Source organism: Dromiciops gliroides, chromosome 5 (genome assembly GCF_019393635.1).
Source record: "Dromiciops gliroides isolate mDroGli1 chromosome 5, mDroGli1.pri, whole genome shotgun sequence".
In the NCBI taxonomy this organism is placed as follows: Eukaryota; Metazoa; Chordata; class Mammalia; order Microbiotheria; family Microbiotheriidae; genus Dromiciops; species Dromiciops gliroides.
In genome coordinates this window covers 35321886-35340934 of record NC_057865.1, presented here as the reverse complement: position 1 = coordinate 35340934, position 19049 = coordinate 35321886, and the positions used below count along the sequence as shown (strand labels likewise).

The 19049-nt window shown below is 36.7% G+C and overlaps 1 protein-coding gene across 7 annotated transcripts in view; it reads right to left on the bottom strand.

Annotated features, from left to right (window-relative positions):
* Nucleotides 1-19049, bottom strand: part of SATB1 (SATB homeobox 1) — a 118327-nt gene that overhangs the window by 34613 nt on the left and 64665 nt on the right. For all 7 annotated transcript variants that reach the window (XM_043967296.1, XM_043967298.1, XM_043967297.1 and 4 more), the window contains one exon: nt 8821-8976. In XM_043967296.1, the coding sequence (XP_043823231.1) occupies nt 8821-8976 (156 nt within the window). The remainder of the gene's footprint in view (nt 1-8820; nt 8977-19049) is intronic.

The following is a 19049-nucleotide window of genomic DNA, read 5'->3' as shown; positions in this document are numbered from 1 at the left end:
AAATTCAATACAAAATATTTTCAAAAGTAAATATCTTGCAGTATTTTAGGAGGAATCCTAAAACTGAAAAAAGGGAGGGGTTAAATAAATGTCTCTCACAGATTTAATTTTTGGGCCTGAACTTAGTGATATGCGTATTTGTGAGGATAAAGGGATTCTGTGATAGAAAAAAAAAAAACATATCAGAGTTACTTCTCATTAACTAATTCCAAATTTAGATCAACTGGAAACTGCAGTTTATCCAGAAATAGCCATTAGGCAGCCAAAAATTTACCAGCAAAAAAACAACCTTTGCCAAAAGATAAATGGGGTTTTTTGTTTGTTTGTTTGTTTGTTTTTTGGTAAAAGTAGATGATACTATTGACCCTGGAGTCAAGAGTACCTGAGTTCAAATCTAGCCTCAGACACCTGACACTTGCTAGCTGTGTGACCCTGGACAAGTCATTTAACCCCAATGGTCTCACCAAAAAAAAAAAAAAAAGTAGATGATACTAAGATAATCATAAAGTGCATAAGCCCCCAATGAATGTCCTAATCTACACATTTTTTCTTCTGCCAAAAGTTGAAATCCTCCATTTTCTAAACCTGTTTTTATCACACCTTGAGCTTGCCATTGATCATTGGAAGCTAGGTGGCAGAGTGGATAGAGTGAGTGCTGGCCTTAAAGTCAAGAAGATAAGAGTTCAAATCCTGCCTCTGCCTCTCACTAGCTCTGTGACCCTGAGTTAATCACTTACCCCCTTCTTTCAGGCTGAGTTTTATCACCTTTCAAATAGGGATGATAATAGTACTGATTTTATAGGGGTCTGAGGACTAAATGTGATAGCATATATAAAGGGCTTTGAATTCTAGCTATTATTATTGCTATGTTTCCTTTTTAGACCTTGAATAGAAAAAATGAACAAATCAAAATATTTAAGTTTGTGAAGGAAATCAATTATATTGAAAAACACATATCCACGTTTTTTTAAATATCAAAATACAGGCTCACAAATCCCGGATTTGTCCTTTCTGAGAAAGGACTTACAACAAATTTAGAAACTCTGAATAATCAAACAATAAACACATAGAAACTGCCTATGACATGCTAGCACTGGGGGTCCAAAAAGAAATCATTCTCTGGACACAATCATGCTTATTAGATCTCATGTCCTATCCTAAAGCACCTCAACATAGTAACATTAATCGACAGCCATTAAATTCCAATTGACCTTTTCCTTCAATCAACTGATATGACAAAGGTTGGTTAGTATACTTGAAAATGTGACATATTAATTTCTCAAAGGGTTAGCTAGGTAGCACAGTGGCTAGAGTGCCAGGTCAGGAGTCAAGAAGCCTCCTCTTCCTGAGTTCAAATCTGGCCTCAGACATTTACTAGCTGTATGACCCTGAGCAAGGCATTTAACCCTGTTTGCCTCGGTTTCTTTACCTGTAAAATGATCTAGAGAAGGAAATGACAAACCAAGAAAATCCCAAATGTAGAGTTGGACATGACTCAAATGACTAAATAACAAGTCTCTCAAAAATGGATTCAAACTGCATGTAGTGATTTTTAAGTCTTTGAGTTACTGTTATCAATGAGCTTTAAATGCAAAACAGGACATTCATAGATAATATATTTCAGACATCTATAAGAGTGGAATCATTGTATATTAGTTGTGTCCTCTGAAGGATAAAAGGGACCAGAAATGCAGACTGCTCTTAGATAACTAGAAAGTCCAGAAAAATCTTTAGGGTGGAGCTACCCAATTAGCCTGATCTCTTTTCCTTCTCCCATGAGACCTTTCACCTCTTCCCAGAGGTAAGTTGGTCCAAGGCATTGTATGCATCTCCCTCTCCCTTTCCCTCATCTTTTCCCACTCATTCCCTGCCCCAACCCATCCCTCATATAATTCCCTTTCCTTCCCCCTCCCCTGCTGCTCTCCTTTCCTCTCTCTCTTCCCCACCTCCCACACCTGACTTTCCTGAGAACTGTATCCTATTGAGATTACTTCAGTGAGAGGGACAGTGGGACTGGGTGAGGCCAAGAACTTGGGGGACAGATGAGGGGTATCTGCCCTAACCCTACTTGCCAGAGATAGACACTAATGCCACAGATACCAGAGACCATGAATCATGAATCCACATGTGCTTTTCTTATACCTTTAAGATGTGATACAGGTGAGATCTTGCCAAAAACCATTTTTTGTTAAAATGAGCATTTCAAAATTAGCACGAAGATTCATCAATCAACCAGATGCATTCTGAAGTTTCTACAAAAATGAAATTTAATTCCAACAAAATACAGGACATTTCTTATTAACTTTTGTGGGCAGAATGTCACCTATTCCATTTATTTTATAACTATGTACTACTTAGCAAGCTACAAAGCTTGGTAAAGGGATTTTTTAAAATTGCTATTTTAAGCTTTGCAGCAGTATAAGATACAGATACTCAGCCCTCCAAACTATTTCTAGTCCCATTGATTTGTGACATACCATATGGTACTTATATTTAAGACATCCTGATTACCATATCAGAATTCCTATACTCAAATTAAAGGTCAGAGTGATTTTTATCATCTATGATCATGAGAAATGTGAGAGTGCCTTAGCCCCACCTTCTCCTACCTCAAGGCCTATAATCCAAGCTACCAAACCATTTGGGGAGGATTTAGAAGGAAAGCCAGTGGCTTAAAAATATCTCTCCTCTTTTGGTGGAGCCATTTTGCATGAAGGTAGCAATTCTCAGCTATATAAATATAAGGACGTGGTAGGTATCAGTGTTTGATTTTTACAGTGACATAGGACCAAAGGTAAAAATAATGGAAGGTAATGCCCAAAACATGTCACATTAAGTCTACTTTTCATACTCAAGGTTCTTTATCTAAAAAGAAGCCAAGTCAAATGAGCCTATACATGGAGACAATTTTCAGAACACGTCTGGCAATGGGACTGTAGGCTGCAGGAACCCTTATCTTCGTAAGCACGTTACACAATAGGTAAGCCCCACCTTTTCCAACATTAAAATCAATGTAACACTTCAACATACAGAGCACCTCCTCTAGTACTACTAATGTGCTCGTGCTGGACATACACCTTAAGTCTCAGAGCTCTCGAGGGGCTTCTGTGGAATAAAATTAGATTTCAACATCTGCCACCATCAAGAAAAAATTCCATTTCTGGCTCCCATATGAAAACACTGTAACCAATGAATGGTAAGTGAACCATGATACCTTAATGGTTATTACCCAAGTCAACTATTTTTTTTTAAACAGTAAAATTAGGGGATTCTGCTTTCATAATTATTTGAATGTGTTATCTTACTAAATGTTTGACAGAATCCCAATATGATTTAATTGGGGAAAAAACTGCTGCACATTTTAATATTAAGAGAAGAAAAATATTCATTTGTAGTTATTCACACTATACTTGGATCTCACCTTTTTCTTGCATAAATGCAGGTAACTTACATTTATGAGATGAGTACAAAATCTAACCTTACTTCATATTTATTGAGAAATTTCTATTAAATGAAATCCCATTTATATCCATCAAAAAGATGCAATAATAGAATAAATCTATAATAACAAACCACACTAGGGGGCAGCTAGTTGGCACAGTGGATAAAGCATCAGCCCTGGATTCAGGAGGACCTGAGTTCAAATATGGCCTCAGACACTTGGCACTTACTAGCTGTGTGACCCTGGGCAAGTCACTTAACCCTCATTGCCCCACCAAAAAAAACAACAACATAATAAACCACTCTAAATGCATTCCTCTATAATCCTTTGGAATCTTGGGCAAGAGATTTAACTTTTCTGGGCCTCAGTTTCTTCAATTACAAAGTGAGACAGGTTGGTTTAAATAATGTCTGAAGTCCCTTCCAGCTCTAGATACATTTGGGCAAAGACTATAAGCATATTTATGATTTGTGAAAGTACAAATGTACAATTTAGTAGGTATTTAAAAATTATGCCAGTGCAGTCTAATATACCTGCCAAAGTTTTCTCAAATTCTAGAAAATTCAAATTTTAGCAGCAACAAAAGGCTTTTTAATGACATATAAATGAGCCAATCAGTCTTGTATGTGCATAGGCTGCTCTTCCTCTTCAAGATCACATATATAAAGAATTAGATCCCAAGCCTCAATTCTAGGAGGACCTGAGGGCCTGGGTGAATAGCCAAGAAAGAAAGACCCTCTCCCTGCTTCCCTCAACCTGTTCTCAAGCAGCCAAATATGATAAACTCCTCTTTACCTGTGGCCTGGTTAGAGGACTCATGTTGCTCCTCTTGAGCTATTGAGTGCCCCATGAAATTTAAGCAATTAACTCAAAAGATGAAAAATACTAACATAAACCTTAGGCTGGAGGTGTCAGATGCAACAGAACAGAATGAAATGAAGTAAATACTCCTTCACCTCAATTTATTTTAAATTTAAAAAAACCTTTTTTTTCTTCACCTCACTTTGATCCCCAATCCTCTCTCCAAAGGTTGGTTCAAATCTAGGCTACTCTTAGACTATAGTTCCAAACCATGAAAAGCCATCTGTCCCTTTCAAATTATTATTATTATTATTATTATTATTATTATTAGCCATTGAATTGCTGACCATGAGCAAGTCTAGCCTGCTCTGTAGGCATGTTCTCCTGCTGATCTACATCTTCAACATGTTAAAACAGAACTTGAGTAAATAATCATGTTTTTATTCTTCTCCTGGATTGATACTCTTCCTATGTTGGCAGAATTTGATGCTTTGTAATAATTTTGGTCATTCATAACATCATAGAGAAGAGAAAGAAAAGACAGTTTTAGGAGAATAAGATAGAGGAATAAAACTGCTGGGGTTAGTGATGATGGGAACATTTGTGTACCATTCATCTTGGGGAATGAATCTGAATTGACTGGTTATTTTAGTCCCTGCTTACATTTTGTGAAGTCATTTGGACCCGTGAGATTTACCTCAACCTGATATAAGGAAATCAGCCGGGCTGAATGCTTAGAAGGTGTCGTCTTCTTCCACAGTGGAAAAATATTGAGCCCTTAGCACAGACACTAAGAAAGTAGGCTGTTTAAGAAGTCCAGGAACATCCCTTGTGTGACTAATGTAGACAGAATCTGGGTCCTGAGGAAGAGAAGCCTAGCTTACATTTAATAAAAAGGAGGGACAAGAGATCAGCTGAGAGTTCAACCACAGGACACCTTATAGAGATGTAAGGAATTAAGGGATCAACTGAACCAAACATGAGGTGACACAGAGTTATATGCCATTGTGTGATCTCAATGTTTTATTTTTGTTTTGTTTTGTTTTGTTTTAGTGAGGCAATCGGGGTTAAGTGACTTGCCCAAGGTCACACAGCTAGTAAGTGTTAAGTGTCTGAGGCCGGATTTGAACTCAGGTACTCCTGACTCCAGGGCCAGTGCTCTATCCACTGCGCCACCTAGCTGCCCCTCAATGTTTTATTTTTAAACAAAAAAGTAACTGTTTCTATCTGTGTTAAATTCCTTAATTTAATTTTTAAAAAAAAAAAAAAAAGCTTGACGGCTTGTGATGTTTTGGGAGAGAGGCCTTTGCCCTCTGAGAAAAAGCCTTTGAACCATGATTTTTGAGGATACAGGTTAAACCCAAAAGATTACACATCAACAGGAGAGGAAATGACAAAATATACTCGAACATGAGCTCCTCCTCACTATGAAATCAAATACCCAAACTGCAAAGGGTGGCGGGGGTAGGCAAGGGGCTCACGTGAGTACAGGACATTTGTCGTTAACGTAGACTTGCCATGTAAATAAAGACATCTGAAGAAGCACACAGGTTTGAAGCTGCTCTAACATTCTATCATAATTAGAAACATTTCAAGAGCCCTGTAATTTCCAATCAAAATTACAGTAATTTCCGATATACAAGCCATGATTCATGACAGAATTTTACATTCCATGAGAGATTACAGTGGCCTGATGTATGACACGCTGAGTACAGCACTAACATAAACAATTCAGTTTAATGTTTAAACAGCACTTGATGTTTAGAATCCCACAATAAAAGAAACATATTATTGTAGAAATTATCACTTTGACAGTGATTGAAGGGTAGGCAGGCATGTGGCCTAGAACGCTATAATTTTTACAGTCCACAGCTTGAGTTTAATCATTTTTATATAACATTTCCAAAATATCCCTTAAGTATTCCTTACAGCCTATAACTTTAAAAAGAGCAACCCATTCCTTAACCGAAGCTTACATTAAGTTCCACTCGTGATGCGGCCACCGTAAAATTTTTTAAAATGCTAAAAATGTGCATTGTAACATCACAGACTAAATGCACGATTGTATATTTCACCAGAAATGGACAGCTAAAAGATTCCCAATAAAGCACTTGGGGAGAGCTGTCAAGAATAACAGTTTTCTAACTTTGGGGGAGTTATTTGCACACAGGTCTCATTCCTACACTAGTCGACAACCTCTCTGGGGTGCAGGGACTAGGCAGCTTGTCATCTCCGAGGCTCTAGAAGCCAGGACAGCGACTTGCACAAATCAGGAACCTAATGGATGCTTGTTGAATTGGATTAGGTAATGCTAGAAGTTTGCAATTTGTAAAACCTGACGTTAAAGTTCAGAATGGCCATAACACCTTTCAGATAAATATTTTGGTGAGAAGAGAAAATGATTCTGTATTCAGATTCTTAGATCCTCTTAACTGTTTTGTCAACATATTCATACATGGTTTGACTTTGCTCACCAAGATTATTGTGATGAAAATACAGTGAAGAATCAGTGGCAATACTACTCAGGCCATCTTTTGGTTTGCTATTAGTTTTGTTGTTGTTTTGTTTCTGTTTTTGTTTTTTGCAGGGCAATGAGGGTTAAGTGACTTGCCCAGGGCCACACAGCTAGTGTCAAGTGTCTGAGGTCACATTTGAACTCAGGTCCTCCTGAATCCAGGGCCACTGCTTTATCCACTGCATCACCTAGCTGCCCATTGCTATTAGTTTTCATGAAATGAATAGACTGCATCCTTTTTACTTTTCTGCAAACATCCATATTTTCAATTTTCATAAATTTATAATATAGCGTGCAGTATAATTAAAACCTTTTCTACATCCGTGCTGTTTGAAAGATTTCTGCATAAAAGGAAAATATACAATATGTCAATATATGTGAAAATTTATTTGGAGGTTAAAGAAATCAGCTTTCCTTATAAGAGTAGCAGTGAGTGAGGAGAGGTTATAGTTAGAACAGAAGAAGCAGAATGATTATTTTAAATATTTATATGAGGGAAACCAAGGTAGTTAGAATATTTAAGTAACAGTAATAATTCAGGGCTCCCCCCCACTCATAATCTGCTCCTGTGACAATGCTCAAAATTTCCAGTTCTCCAATACTTGTAAATAGGATCCAGCAGTGAATTTTAAAAATTTTATTCATCATGACCAAGTAGACTTTGTAAATATAATGTTGTCTCTCCTTAAACTACCTTGTATTAATTACACATATACACACATGAGTGTGTATATGATGTATATACACATACATATGTGTATGCTGTCTCCTCCCTGTGGCTGGGGACTATTTCAGTTTTGTCTTTGTATCCCCTAGCTCAGTTCCCAGAGGGAACCAAAGAGGGACTTAATGAATACTTGTTCTTTGACTGATGTTTTTTCCACACTGTCCACACAGTCCCTCCGCCCAATCTATTCCCATTGTCCTGCCCCTAATCCACACTGAACCTTCTTTTTCCTCTATCCTCTTTGCCCTGGTGATTTCACCCACTTGGCAATGATCACTTCTATGTAGAGGATGCCCCAAATCTCTATTTCCATGTTTTAATTCCTCTGTTCAATTACAGTCCTGCGTTTCCATCCTCAACCTGGACCTCCCACCAGCAACTAAGTTCTCCATGTCCAAAACTGAATATATCCCCTGCCAAAAACTACTCATGTTCTGGATGGCCCTATTTCTGTTGAGGGTATCACCATCTTCCTGGTGAGTATTGAACCTCTAACTTATCTTTGACTTTTTCATCTTCCTCCTTTCACCCCCAACCAGTGGCCAACTTCTGTCAATTCTACTTCCTATACCTAATCAACTCCTTCACAAAGCCACCAAATTGATCTTTCAAACATTCAAGTGTGTCTGTGTTTCTTGCCCACTCCAAAATCTTTAGTGGATCTTTATTGCTTCTAGGGAAATTGCAAACTCCTTAATCTGGCATTTACGGTTTTCCACAATCTGACCATAACACTTACAAGCTAGATTTCACATTATTTGTTGCCTCTTCCACACCACCATGTTCCTGCCAAATTACACCCATTAGTTATTCTCCCATCTTGTCCTGCTCCTCTTTTCCTCTGTTTGTTTATGCTTGGCCTCCTTTACACCTGGAACAATTTGGCCACTTTTTTTCCTGCTAAAACCCATCTTTTCATTGAAAAAACAGTTGAGGTGTAATCCTTTCAAAGTCTTTCCTCCATTTCCATCTAAAAGTAATACATCATTTCCCCCAATACATTGCACTTAATACACTGCACATTGCACTTTCTACTGGATGTATTTGGGTACACATTATATCCCCTTCTAGTATATTAAACAAGGATTATGTAATTTTTCAGTTTTTTTATCCCTAGCACCTAGAAACTCTAAATAAATGTGGAGTGAATTCAATGAATGCTCCATAAGAAATTACTCTCTCAACTAAAGTAGACTGTTGACCCCAGTCATGACCCAAGGGCATAGAGAAGAGGTGATGGTGTACTGGCAACCCTTCTGGCATCATTTATTTAAACAAAACCAAACAAAACCCAACCCAAACTTGTTGACTCCTGGTTTCAGCTTAGACTCTTACCTGGCTTTTGGTTGCTGCAACTTTTGCAAAGAGTGCTTGGGACACCTTTGCTCGCTTCATTTCCTGCTGAATCTCATCATAAATGGAAGCATTAATGTTCATGGCATTGTTCTCTGGCTTGCCATTCCGCTCCGTGGCAATCGTCGCTGTTTTTACCTATGACACATTTTAAATATGACTGTCATTCTTTGGCAGCGAACAGAGAGATATTACATTGTTCAGAAGATTTGAAAACACTGCTTCCAAACTGGATGTTGTACTTTTACAATAGCCTCTTCTTCAATTCAGTCATCTACTATTATGTCCTGTTCAGAGATCAAGCTGCCTGAGCTAAGGAAGTCATATTGTCACAGGTGACTGCATTTGTAATAGGAGAGTCACTGCCAACTTACAACTAGGAATTACAGTGTCATAAAGTGAGTTTTCTGGAAAACAGACAATAGCTCCAAAGACTTGAAAACCCTATAAGAATTATTCCCCAATTATCTTAAACTGCAATTCTAACCTAAAAAAAAAAAACAATTAAAATCATAATGTAGAGTGATATTTCTTCATTGGTGCTCAATGCCTAATACAGATAATTATATCACTGATAGGTATTACATATTCGTGGCCTTTTAAATATTAGACTTTGCTTTTATGCTTTTCTCTCTTATCTGTTTCATTTAAAAAATCTTCCATAACAAAGCAATTTACAGCACTGCATATTTAAATCTTCTATCCATCCATGAAACAGGTATAGTACCTTTCCTAATTATCATAAAGGCTTGTTCTACTTTGCACGTGTATGTCCAAGCTGTTCTGTAATTATTCCATCTTTTTCTGGCAACCATGTATATAGTTTTTCCTTTTGACTTGTGTCCCCACACTATCAGGGACTATTTCCCTCTATCTAAAGAGAACATTATTGTACATTACTCAAAATGCACAATGGTTCAATAAGATTTTTTACAATATGTGACCTTGAAGTGAAGCATCAGCACTGAAGTGTATCAATGGATATGAAAATGCCAAATTGATAATTTCAGGCAGTGTCATAGATCTTGGGCAAAAGCCAAACTCAACTTTAAAAGCTCACTGATGTTACCATTGGGTTTTTTTTTTTTACTTCAAATAAGCACATGTTCTGCTACATTTACATTTTTTTAAAATGTGGGTTGATATTAATTAACTTGAGAACCTTTACAAAAATCTACATAGAAATGATAAGATTTTTTTTACTGTGAAATGAAATGTTAGCTGGTTTAGAAGGGAGGTCTTATCATAAATGCATAATATAGGTCTCCAACTACAAGAATTTCTTAAGGATCTAATTTTGTAGGGGACAGTACAGAGACCTTTAGTTACTTAAAAATCTCATTTACTAATATATAACTTAAATAGGAAAAAATCAACTTAGTTTTTGAATGAACTTCTGAATTCCAAAAGATATGTTTTCTCCTTATAATGTTACACAATTTGTCAAATATAAAAATATTCACTTCTATCTCTCACAAAATCCTGGGTATAAGAGTAATACTATTGAAGGGAAATTACTTTTTCTCCTATAAATAATGTACTTTTTTTTTTTTAGTGAGGCAATTGAGGTTAAGTGACTTGCCCAGGGTCACACAGCTAGTAAGTGTTAAGTGTCTGAGACCGGATTTGAACTCAGGTACTCCTGACTCCAGGGCCGGTGTGCTGTGCCACACTGTGCCACATAGCTGCTCCAATAATGTACTTTTAAAAATATTTGGTTCAAAAATTTATGTTCCTAATTTTTATAAAGTTGTTCTTGGACTGTGAGTCAATCACTATACTAGCTGACTTTTTAATTTGGTTTTTGAAAATAGGGAAGCTATTGATAAAGTAAAAGAGAAACAAAGGTCCTATGTAGTAAGTAAGGCACCCTAGATAGTAGTTTCCCCTACAGCACTAGCAGCTGAATGACCTTGGGAAATCAACCCCTCTGACCTTTAATTGTCTCACCTATGAAATGTTGTTGTCAAGCTCTTAAGGCAAGGGGCTAGACAAGAAAATACCTTGAGGGAAATCCCTCCCAGCTGTGGAACCAATGATCCTAACTATCTAATGACCCTTTCATGGGTGTAGTGACATAAAAGGCTCTGGAGATGCAATTTGGGAAATGATATTGTAGGGTCCCCAGAGAGTTAACACATTTCCAGAAAGTGCCCACACCACTGTGCTTTAATATTTGTCATTTTTCTATGAGGTGATCCCGCTCTGAGGCAAAAGGATCCATTTGTTTATGTCATGGTGATACTTTCAATCAGTATTTCCCCCCCTTACCTACTTAAGTGATAAAGAAAAATCAATTTCAACATTACATTGAAAACCCTTTGTTATGGAAATGTTGCTGGGGAGGTATATGTTCCAAAAAACATTGGAGGCAAAGAGTACAGCTAGAGCAATCTACTTAACAAAATGTAAAGTGTAAACTAAAAACATTGCTCTGGGTACTTCTCAACAACAACTCTTTTCACTCCTTTGCAAAATGCACATGCTTGCTCTAGAATTTAACATATGGCACCCGGACTCCATTCATCTCTTCCAGTGCTCCCATTTGTTTTCTGGGTTCTGTCCAGCACAATTTCTCTAGCAAGATCACAACTTTAACTAAAAAAGCACAACTTATAAAAATCTTATAAATAATCCATTCAAAAGCTTAATATTATCATATATCACAGCTGTGGCTATTTTCGGGTAGGAACCAAGTTCTCTCCAAGTTGCATTTCAGTATTTTTTTTCTGAAAACAAAGAATGTAAAAGCAGTGCTGTGTTTACAAAGGCAATGAGAGTAAACCTTCCTTAATAATTAAAAAACAAATTTAGAAAAACTTATCCTTCCCAACTTATCTGCTCAGATACATATCTCATCATAGAAGATTGATTATGGTTAGGAGAACTTACAGAAACACAGTTTTTTGAAACAAGGCACATGTTATTGCTTAAGGGGTAACCAAGTTGAACAGGTTTTCACAACCAGGGAAGCTCACATTTTTCCCCCAGGGAAAAACTGAAATAATTTTTTTTAACCTCATGCACTTTACTAAATACTGTTTTAGTTTAGAACAACAACATCAACAACAACAGACCCACACCCTTCCTTAATCCAGGGTTAGCTTTTAATATTATGCCCTAAATTAAAATTCATAAAGTAGCTCATTCCAGACAAAACAAACTCCTTTTCAGCTCTACTTGGCAAATAGCACAGACAGTATAATAAATGCAGTTGCTTTCAGAATAGCTTTTATCATGGTAGGATTTGCTACATACTCCATGATTACAGATGTGCCCAGAAGTACTGTTAGACTTAGGTGTTGTGGTATTTGTTAGCTCCTCTCCCCTAAGGGCATGGGCAACATCATTCCATGTATTTATCATCATTTATGATTAAGGCAAAATTGTTCAGTTTTAAAAATTGGTTCCTGATTATTTATGATTTATAGGAGGCACAAGACACTCTTAGATTATCTATGAATTTGTAGCATTTTGTTGCTCAGTTGTTTCAGTCATGTCCAACTCCTCATGGCCCCATTTGAGTTTTTCTTGGCAAAGATACTGGATATTTGCCATTTCCTTCTCCAGCTCATTTTGCAGTGATGAAACTGAGGCAAAGAGGCTTAAGTGACTTGTTCAGGGTCAAACAGCTAATGCCTGAGGCTATCAACTCAAGTCTTTCTGACTTTAGAGCCAGCACTCTATCCACTGCACCTCCTAGTTGTCCTCCAAGTGTTCAGCATAGGATGTATTTAAAAGTTTAGGCAGTTGCAAGGTCCAGGAGGATCTTTATACAGAAAAGTTTTGAGGGCAGCTGGTGGCGCAGTGGATAAAGCACTGGCCCTGGATTCAGGAGTACCTGAGTTCAAATTCGGCCACAGATCTTGACACTTACTAGTTGTGTGACCCTGGGCAAGTCACTTAACCCTCATTGCCCCACAAAAAAAAAAAAGAAAAAGAAAAGTTTTTGTGAAGACAAATTGGAGAAATTTGGGGAAACTATTCTGATCAAAGTCTCAAAAGCTTAGTATGGTGAATTCAAGCATCAATTTTGCATATTTGATTTTAAGAAAGGAAACCAAGAATATAAAAGTTATCTTAGCAATATTACCTAAAAATGCAAAATTTAATTTTGAAGTGTTTTTATTTGTGACTGAAAAAATACTATTACTGTTGTGAGAAATGATTGTTTAATACTTTGGTTTGTATGTTTGGAGGATCTTTTATCTATTTAAAATGATAAGATCAATTTAGTATAAAATTTGCATATTTATTCTCTTGCTTCTAAAGAAGAAAATCAAGAGAAAAAATTTTTGAATGGTGTAAGTCATTTGGAAGACCCCTATGGTATGACCTGTGGTATCCATGCCATTGGGTTATAGGTGTTAATGTAGCCATTTTAGGATGATATGATTCAAACGTATCTTCCTCGTATCAGGATGGATGGGACAATGGATTCAGCAAAAGAGCACATTGGGTTATAAGGAGTCAGCGGGATACTTCTATGAACTTGATATTGCAGTAGTTTTTTTTTCACATATATTTGCATATAATTAAAATACCTCTGAAGGCACTGTTCTTTAAAAACATGTAATGCACATAATCAATACTTAAGTTTAATAAACATATGCTTTAAAAGGATATTATTAAAAATAATACTGATAATTTCCTCTAAATAGTGGCTGTCAATTTTTATTCAAAATTCTAACTAATTAATCAATTAAAGCTGCTTGCACATAGACATTTTCACCCTAAAACTTATCTGGGCTTTATTCCTCTTAACAGAAAGGTAGGGAGGGGGCAGGGACAAAGGCTATAAATGTCTAATTTTGCATAAGCTGCCAATCGCTTGCTATATAGGGAGGGATGGGATAACTAGAATTTATATAGTGCTTTAGGGCTTGAACGGGTCTTTAGAAGTATTACCTCATTTTATCCTCACAACAACCCTGGGAGATAGATACTATTATTATCCCCATTTTACAGATGGGGAAATTGAGGCAGACACCATTATGTGACTTGCTCAGGGTCACCCAGCTAGTAAGCCATCTGAGGCCAGATACGAACTCAAATCTTCCTGTCTCCAAGCCAAGCACTCTATCCAATATGCCATCTATAGTTTCATGGTGGGTGAGAAAGATATAAAATGATTTGCAAAAAAGGTGCCAAAAAAGTATTTTTTAAAAATTAGCCTGGGATAGAGAAAATAATTTTCAATTCAATTCAAATATTTTAAGTACAAGGCCCTGTGATTTTCAGAAAGCAATGAAAAGTGGAATTATTGAAATTTAGCCTAAATTTTATTTAGAGCATTTCCTAAAATCAGCCAGGAAATAACCTTTTAAATCCAAAACCATCTTCGCTGATTGGTTGGTTGGCTCATATTTTTTCATAGGCTTTCTTTATTTCCTTTTTTTTCTACTCCTATGTGAATTGGGGTAAGAAACAAATGGCTTAATATAACCCAGATGATATCCTTTGAAAGAACTGTCTTAATTAATATAGGGAAAGTAAAACTGGCAATGAGAGGTAGAGCCCCAACTGCCCAACCATAAAGGAAGGTCAATTAATTCCTACCCCAACTTCGTCCCACTGGCTATTAGGGAAATACAGAGATTTTAACTTATTTTCTCCATTTCCTATAGCAATCTAATCTTTTATCAGCTATAACATAAGTAGTCACCCTGTTTGGAGAGTTATGAATATTTTGTTATATTAAAGAATGTGCTGTAATAAATCTTTTAGTGTACTCCAGGAATGAAGTTAGGGTGAAGGAACTCAGAAGATATAAAGAAAAAAAATGAGAGGATAGCCATTTTATGTATTAGAAATTTTGTCATATTGTCCTCATTTTATATGCACAAAGAAACTGAGTAGTTAAAAAACCTGGCCGGCCATACAGCTAGTCAGTGTATGAGGAAGGATTTCTATCTAAGCCTTCCTGACCTCCAGTCTAGTGATCCTTCACTTGGCCACAACACACCTTTGGAGCTACCTGGAAAGAACCAAGAAGTTCACTTTCCTTTTTCACATTCTTGCTATTGGTCTAGTTTAACTCACATTTCAACTCAGATTTCCCAGAATAGACTGTTCTCAGAAGTATCCCTAGTGAGTCTGAGCCCACCAAGGAAAATCCCTTGTCCTGGGTTCACATAAAGATGGGATGAATTTATACTCATCCCCACAACCCAAATAGGGATCATTACGGCAGTGTGCTTTGGAGATCGTATTTGGCATATGGCCTGCTAAGAGAAACATCAAGATTTCTCAACAGTGACAAATGCATGGAGAGTAATCTGAGGCTGGTCAAGGTTGCTCTCAGGGCATCTGCACTATTTTTTTCTCTTGATTTTTTTTTCCTTTGTGTTTGGTTAGAACTAGACTGACTAAGTGCACAGATGTTTTGTCTGTAAACCAACTATAATTGGTATGTTTTTGATTCACAGATTTGTTTTCTTGGTGATGTACAATAAGCACATTAGAACTTCATGTATGGCTTATTATCACTAATTTTTAAAAGTTGCTACATTTCAACTACTGCTAGTAGTACTATTCTAGAATATGCCTTTAAAAATACTAAACACGTGTTTCAATGCTGCTTAATAAAAAAATGAAAAGAAGTTTTAAAGTATTGAATTAAATCCACTCAATACACAATTATTAATCTTTATTATTATCTAACATTTAGTTGTGCTAAGTGACTTCCAGGTTGGAAACTTCAGTATTTAAAAGTCTTTGATTTTCCCTTCTCTATATTCCAGCTGCTACCAATTCATGCCCATTCTAGTCTTGGTTAACAACTTTTACATTCACCAACTTTTTTCTCTTTCCATTGGCATCAACTTACTGAAAGTTCTAAATATGTCTTCCTACCTCCACATATCACTGCTAGATTAATTAACCTTTCTTATGCATGACTGTATCAGAACCCTCCACAGTACACTTCAGTGGCCCTCTATTACCTACTAAGTTAATCAATAAACATTTATTAAGCATCTTCTAAGTGCCAGACACTGTGCTAAACACTGGGGATACAAAACAAGGCACAGATAGTCCCTGCTGTTAAAGAGCCACACTTCAAATTTCTTTGTTTGCCATTTAAAGGTGTTCAACATTATAACACTTGATAGGCACTAAGTAAGTATTTATTCAGTTATTTCATTTTTAATTTCCTTCATAATGGTATAGTGAATAGAGCACTGAGCCTGCAGTCAGGAAAATCTGAGTTCAAATCCAGTTTCTGACAATCACTAGCTGTATGATGCTTGGTGAGTCACTTAACCTCTTATTCCTCAGTTTCTTTAACTGTCAAATGGGGATAGTAATAGCACCTACTTCCCATGGTTATTGTGAAGCTTGAATGAGATGATATCCATAAAGTTAGCATATTGCTTGGCAAGCAGTAGGCATTTAATAAATTCTGATTCTCATGTTCTGGTCCCTTTCACATACTTTCCAGGGTGGCCCAACTAGATGACTTCATTTTCCAAACATGCCCCGCAAAAGTCTCCCTTTAGACTTCTGCTCAAGGAACCACTTTGTTATTTAACTATCTTCTCTTCACCTGTTCAATCCATTCTTACCCTTTAAAGCCCATATGTGAAAATCAGCAACTCTCTTCTCCCTTGAGCTCACAAATGATTTATTCTCCACCTCCATGATGTACTTGTCATGTAATATTTTTACTGATAGTTATTGGTATTTGGGTCTTACAGTAAGCTACTGAACAGTAAACTCTATGAAGGAAGTGATTCAAGTCTCCCATTCTCAATCCATCATGCACACAAGTCCAAAACTGAGGTTCTTAATATGGAGGGTCCATGTCATTCCCCTTCTCCCTATTGTCTTTGGGATAAAACACAGACTCCTCAGGGATTTCAAGGACTTTCATGCTCTGACTCCAAACTGCCTTTCTAGACTTCTATTTTAGTCCCCTTTACACATCCTATGTCCCCACGCTTGCATTCCTCACACATAAAATCCCATCTTCCCAACTTGGCACAGGCTGCTCCCCAGTCTGGCTTATCTTCTTCCCTCACCTCTACCCTATAATCCTGAGTTTCCTCCCAAGCCCATGTGCCACGCCTACAGGGGCCCATTCCTGATTTGCCCCCAGATTGCCTCTTCCTCTCTGACTTGGCTTGTGCTTCCTTTGCATATACTTCCCATTTTCTCATATTTTAAATATTGTTTTCCCTGATAAGTTATACTTTTTTTGAGAAAGGGATGGTTTTATTTTTTGCCTTTATATCCTTAGAATATCACAATATCTAGCATGAAGTAGGCATTTCATAAATTTTTTTTAATGCACTGTATTTCTCCAAGCATCCAGAATCAGGCTTTACACAAAGTAAGCACTAAATAAGTTTTTGCTGCATACAGGAAACTTAAATGAAGTAGGAAGCCAATTTAAGGATTGATGTTCTCAGAGAGACAAAGGGACCCATGTAATGCCAAAATCATCTTACACTTCTATCGGATGGATAACTATTTGGCTTTGACAAACCGTTTTAATTTTAAATAACTTCACTGTGTAGTTCTGTATTACTTATACATTATATTGACTCAATATCTGCATTATTGGCCAGGTCTACATAGCTTAGAGTGGCCTGATTAACTGATTAATTTAGGAAACAGAGATGGGGTATATAAATAATTCAAAACAAAATCAATTATGTTTGTGGGCTATCCCAATTTATCAAAGAACAACAGTTAGTAAAATAAAAGAGTCCTATCCAATCCTAATTTACAGTAAGAGTAACCTGGTAATATAGGCAACAATGAGGTTTTGCAGTAGTTTGACAAATGTACTTTGTTGAAGGGGACTGTTTTTGCTTCATATTAGGACACAGAAAAGCAATAAAGCACTAGAAAAATCAGAAAAAATAAAAAGCTATACTTAAGTAAAGGCAAGCCTGGTGATGAATGGGTGAATAAAGCAGCTCCAAACTCAAGTTATTACTCTGATGGAACAGGGTTCATTCTGTGAGTACTCTAGCTTAAGTAGTATGCTGAATAACCCAGTGCCAGAGCACAAGCTTTTAAAGGGTTAACCCCACACAAGATGCATTGTCTAGTGCCTAACTTCTTAAACTGGGGGTTGCAAAAAAATTTGACAACAACAAAAGGTTATGTGTACCTATTTTAATACACCTATACACCCAAGATGTCATAAACATTTCTTAGGCCAAAAGGGGTTGAGGGTGGAAAAAGTTTAAGAAGCTCTGGTCTAGTGGAACAAGGTGAGACATACATTTATTAAATGCCTTTTCTTCAGTCAGGCATCAGGCCCATCTGAGGCTGTGAAGACAAGAACTCAGTGGTCCCTGGCATTAAGCAGCTTGCTCTTTATTGTGGGGAGAAACACCATGAGAATGCAGCTAAGTTTAAAAAAAAAAAGTCTGTTTCCAGGGGTTGGGGGGGATTGACAGTTGGGTACGTTAGCTTAGGATTCACACAGGAGGGTGACCTTGAGCTAAGCTTTAAAGGAAGTCCCTGTTCCAAAAGGAATAGTGGCAAAACTAGTTTCATGTTTCTAAGAGTTCCACAAACACACAGAGAGTATGGAAATGAACATGACCTGTGTTAGAAAGGGATGATTAAAAAAAAAGAAAAGAAAAAAAGAAAGGGATGATTGGCCAAATGATGCTAACCCAATGCATTTATACTTGATGGTCCTGTTTGGTTATAATGCATTACGAATATTATTGACAGGATATTTCAGGGCAATCTTATGCAGAGTGCAGCTAAGGATGAATAGTCACTTTCTCTTGAAAAGTATTTTCTAGTGGATTTTACATTCTAAACTCAATTAGGAATAAAAATAAGAATAATGGCTTTTCTTTTACTATATTATAGGGTCTAACTTCTTTCCTAAGAAATTTCTCTTTGTTACTTCCCAAATTTACCTTCATTAGAATAAGTGTATATCCTTCCAAGGTGACTACTTTGAAGGCAAGAACACTCATTTAGATGCATAAGTTATGGTAAGCTTGTTTTAAAAATACATGCACAACAAACCCCAATCACTTTCATTACAGTATAGTCATACTCCATATGCTAATCATGTCTAGCAATGAAAGTCTATTGAAAGGTCTCAGACTAGAAGCTAAGTCCATAAGTTTGTTGTTGGGTTTTTTTTTTTTTTAAACATAGGAACATGAACAGAAAGAATCGAAAATTCATCGTTTTTCCCCTGGGTGAAAATTTTTATAGTGAAATATAAAATA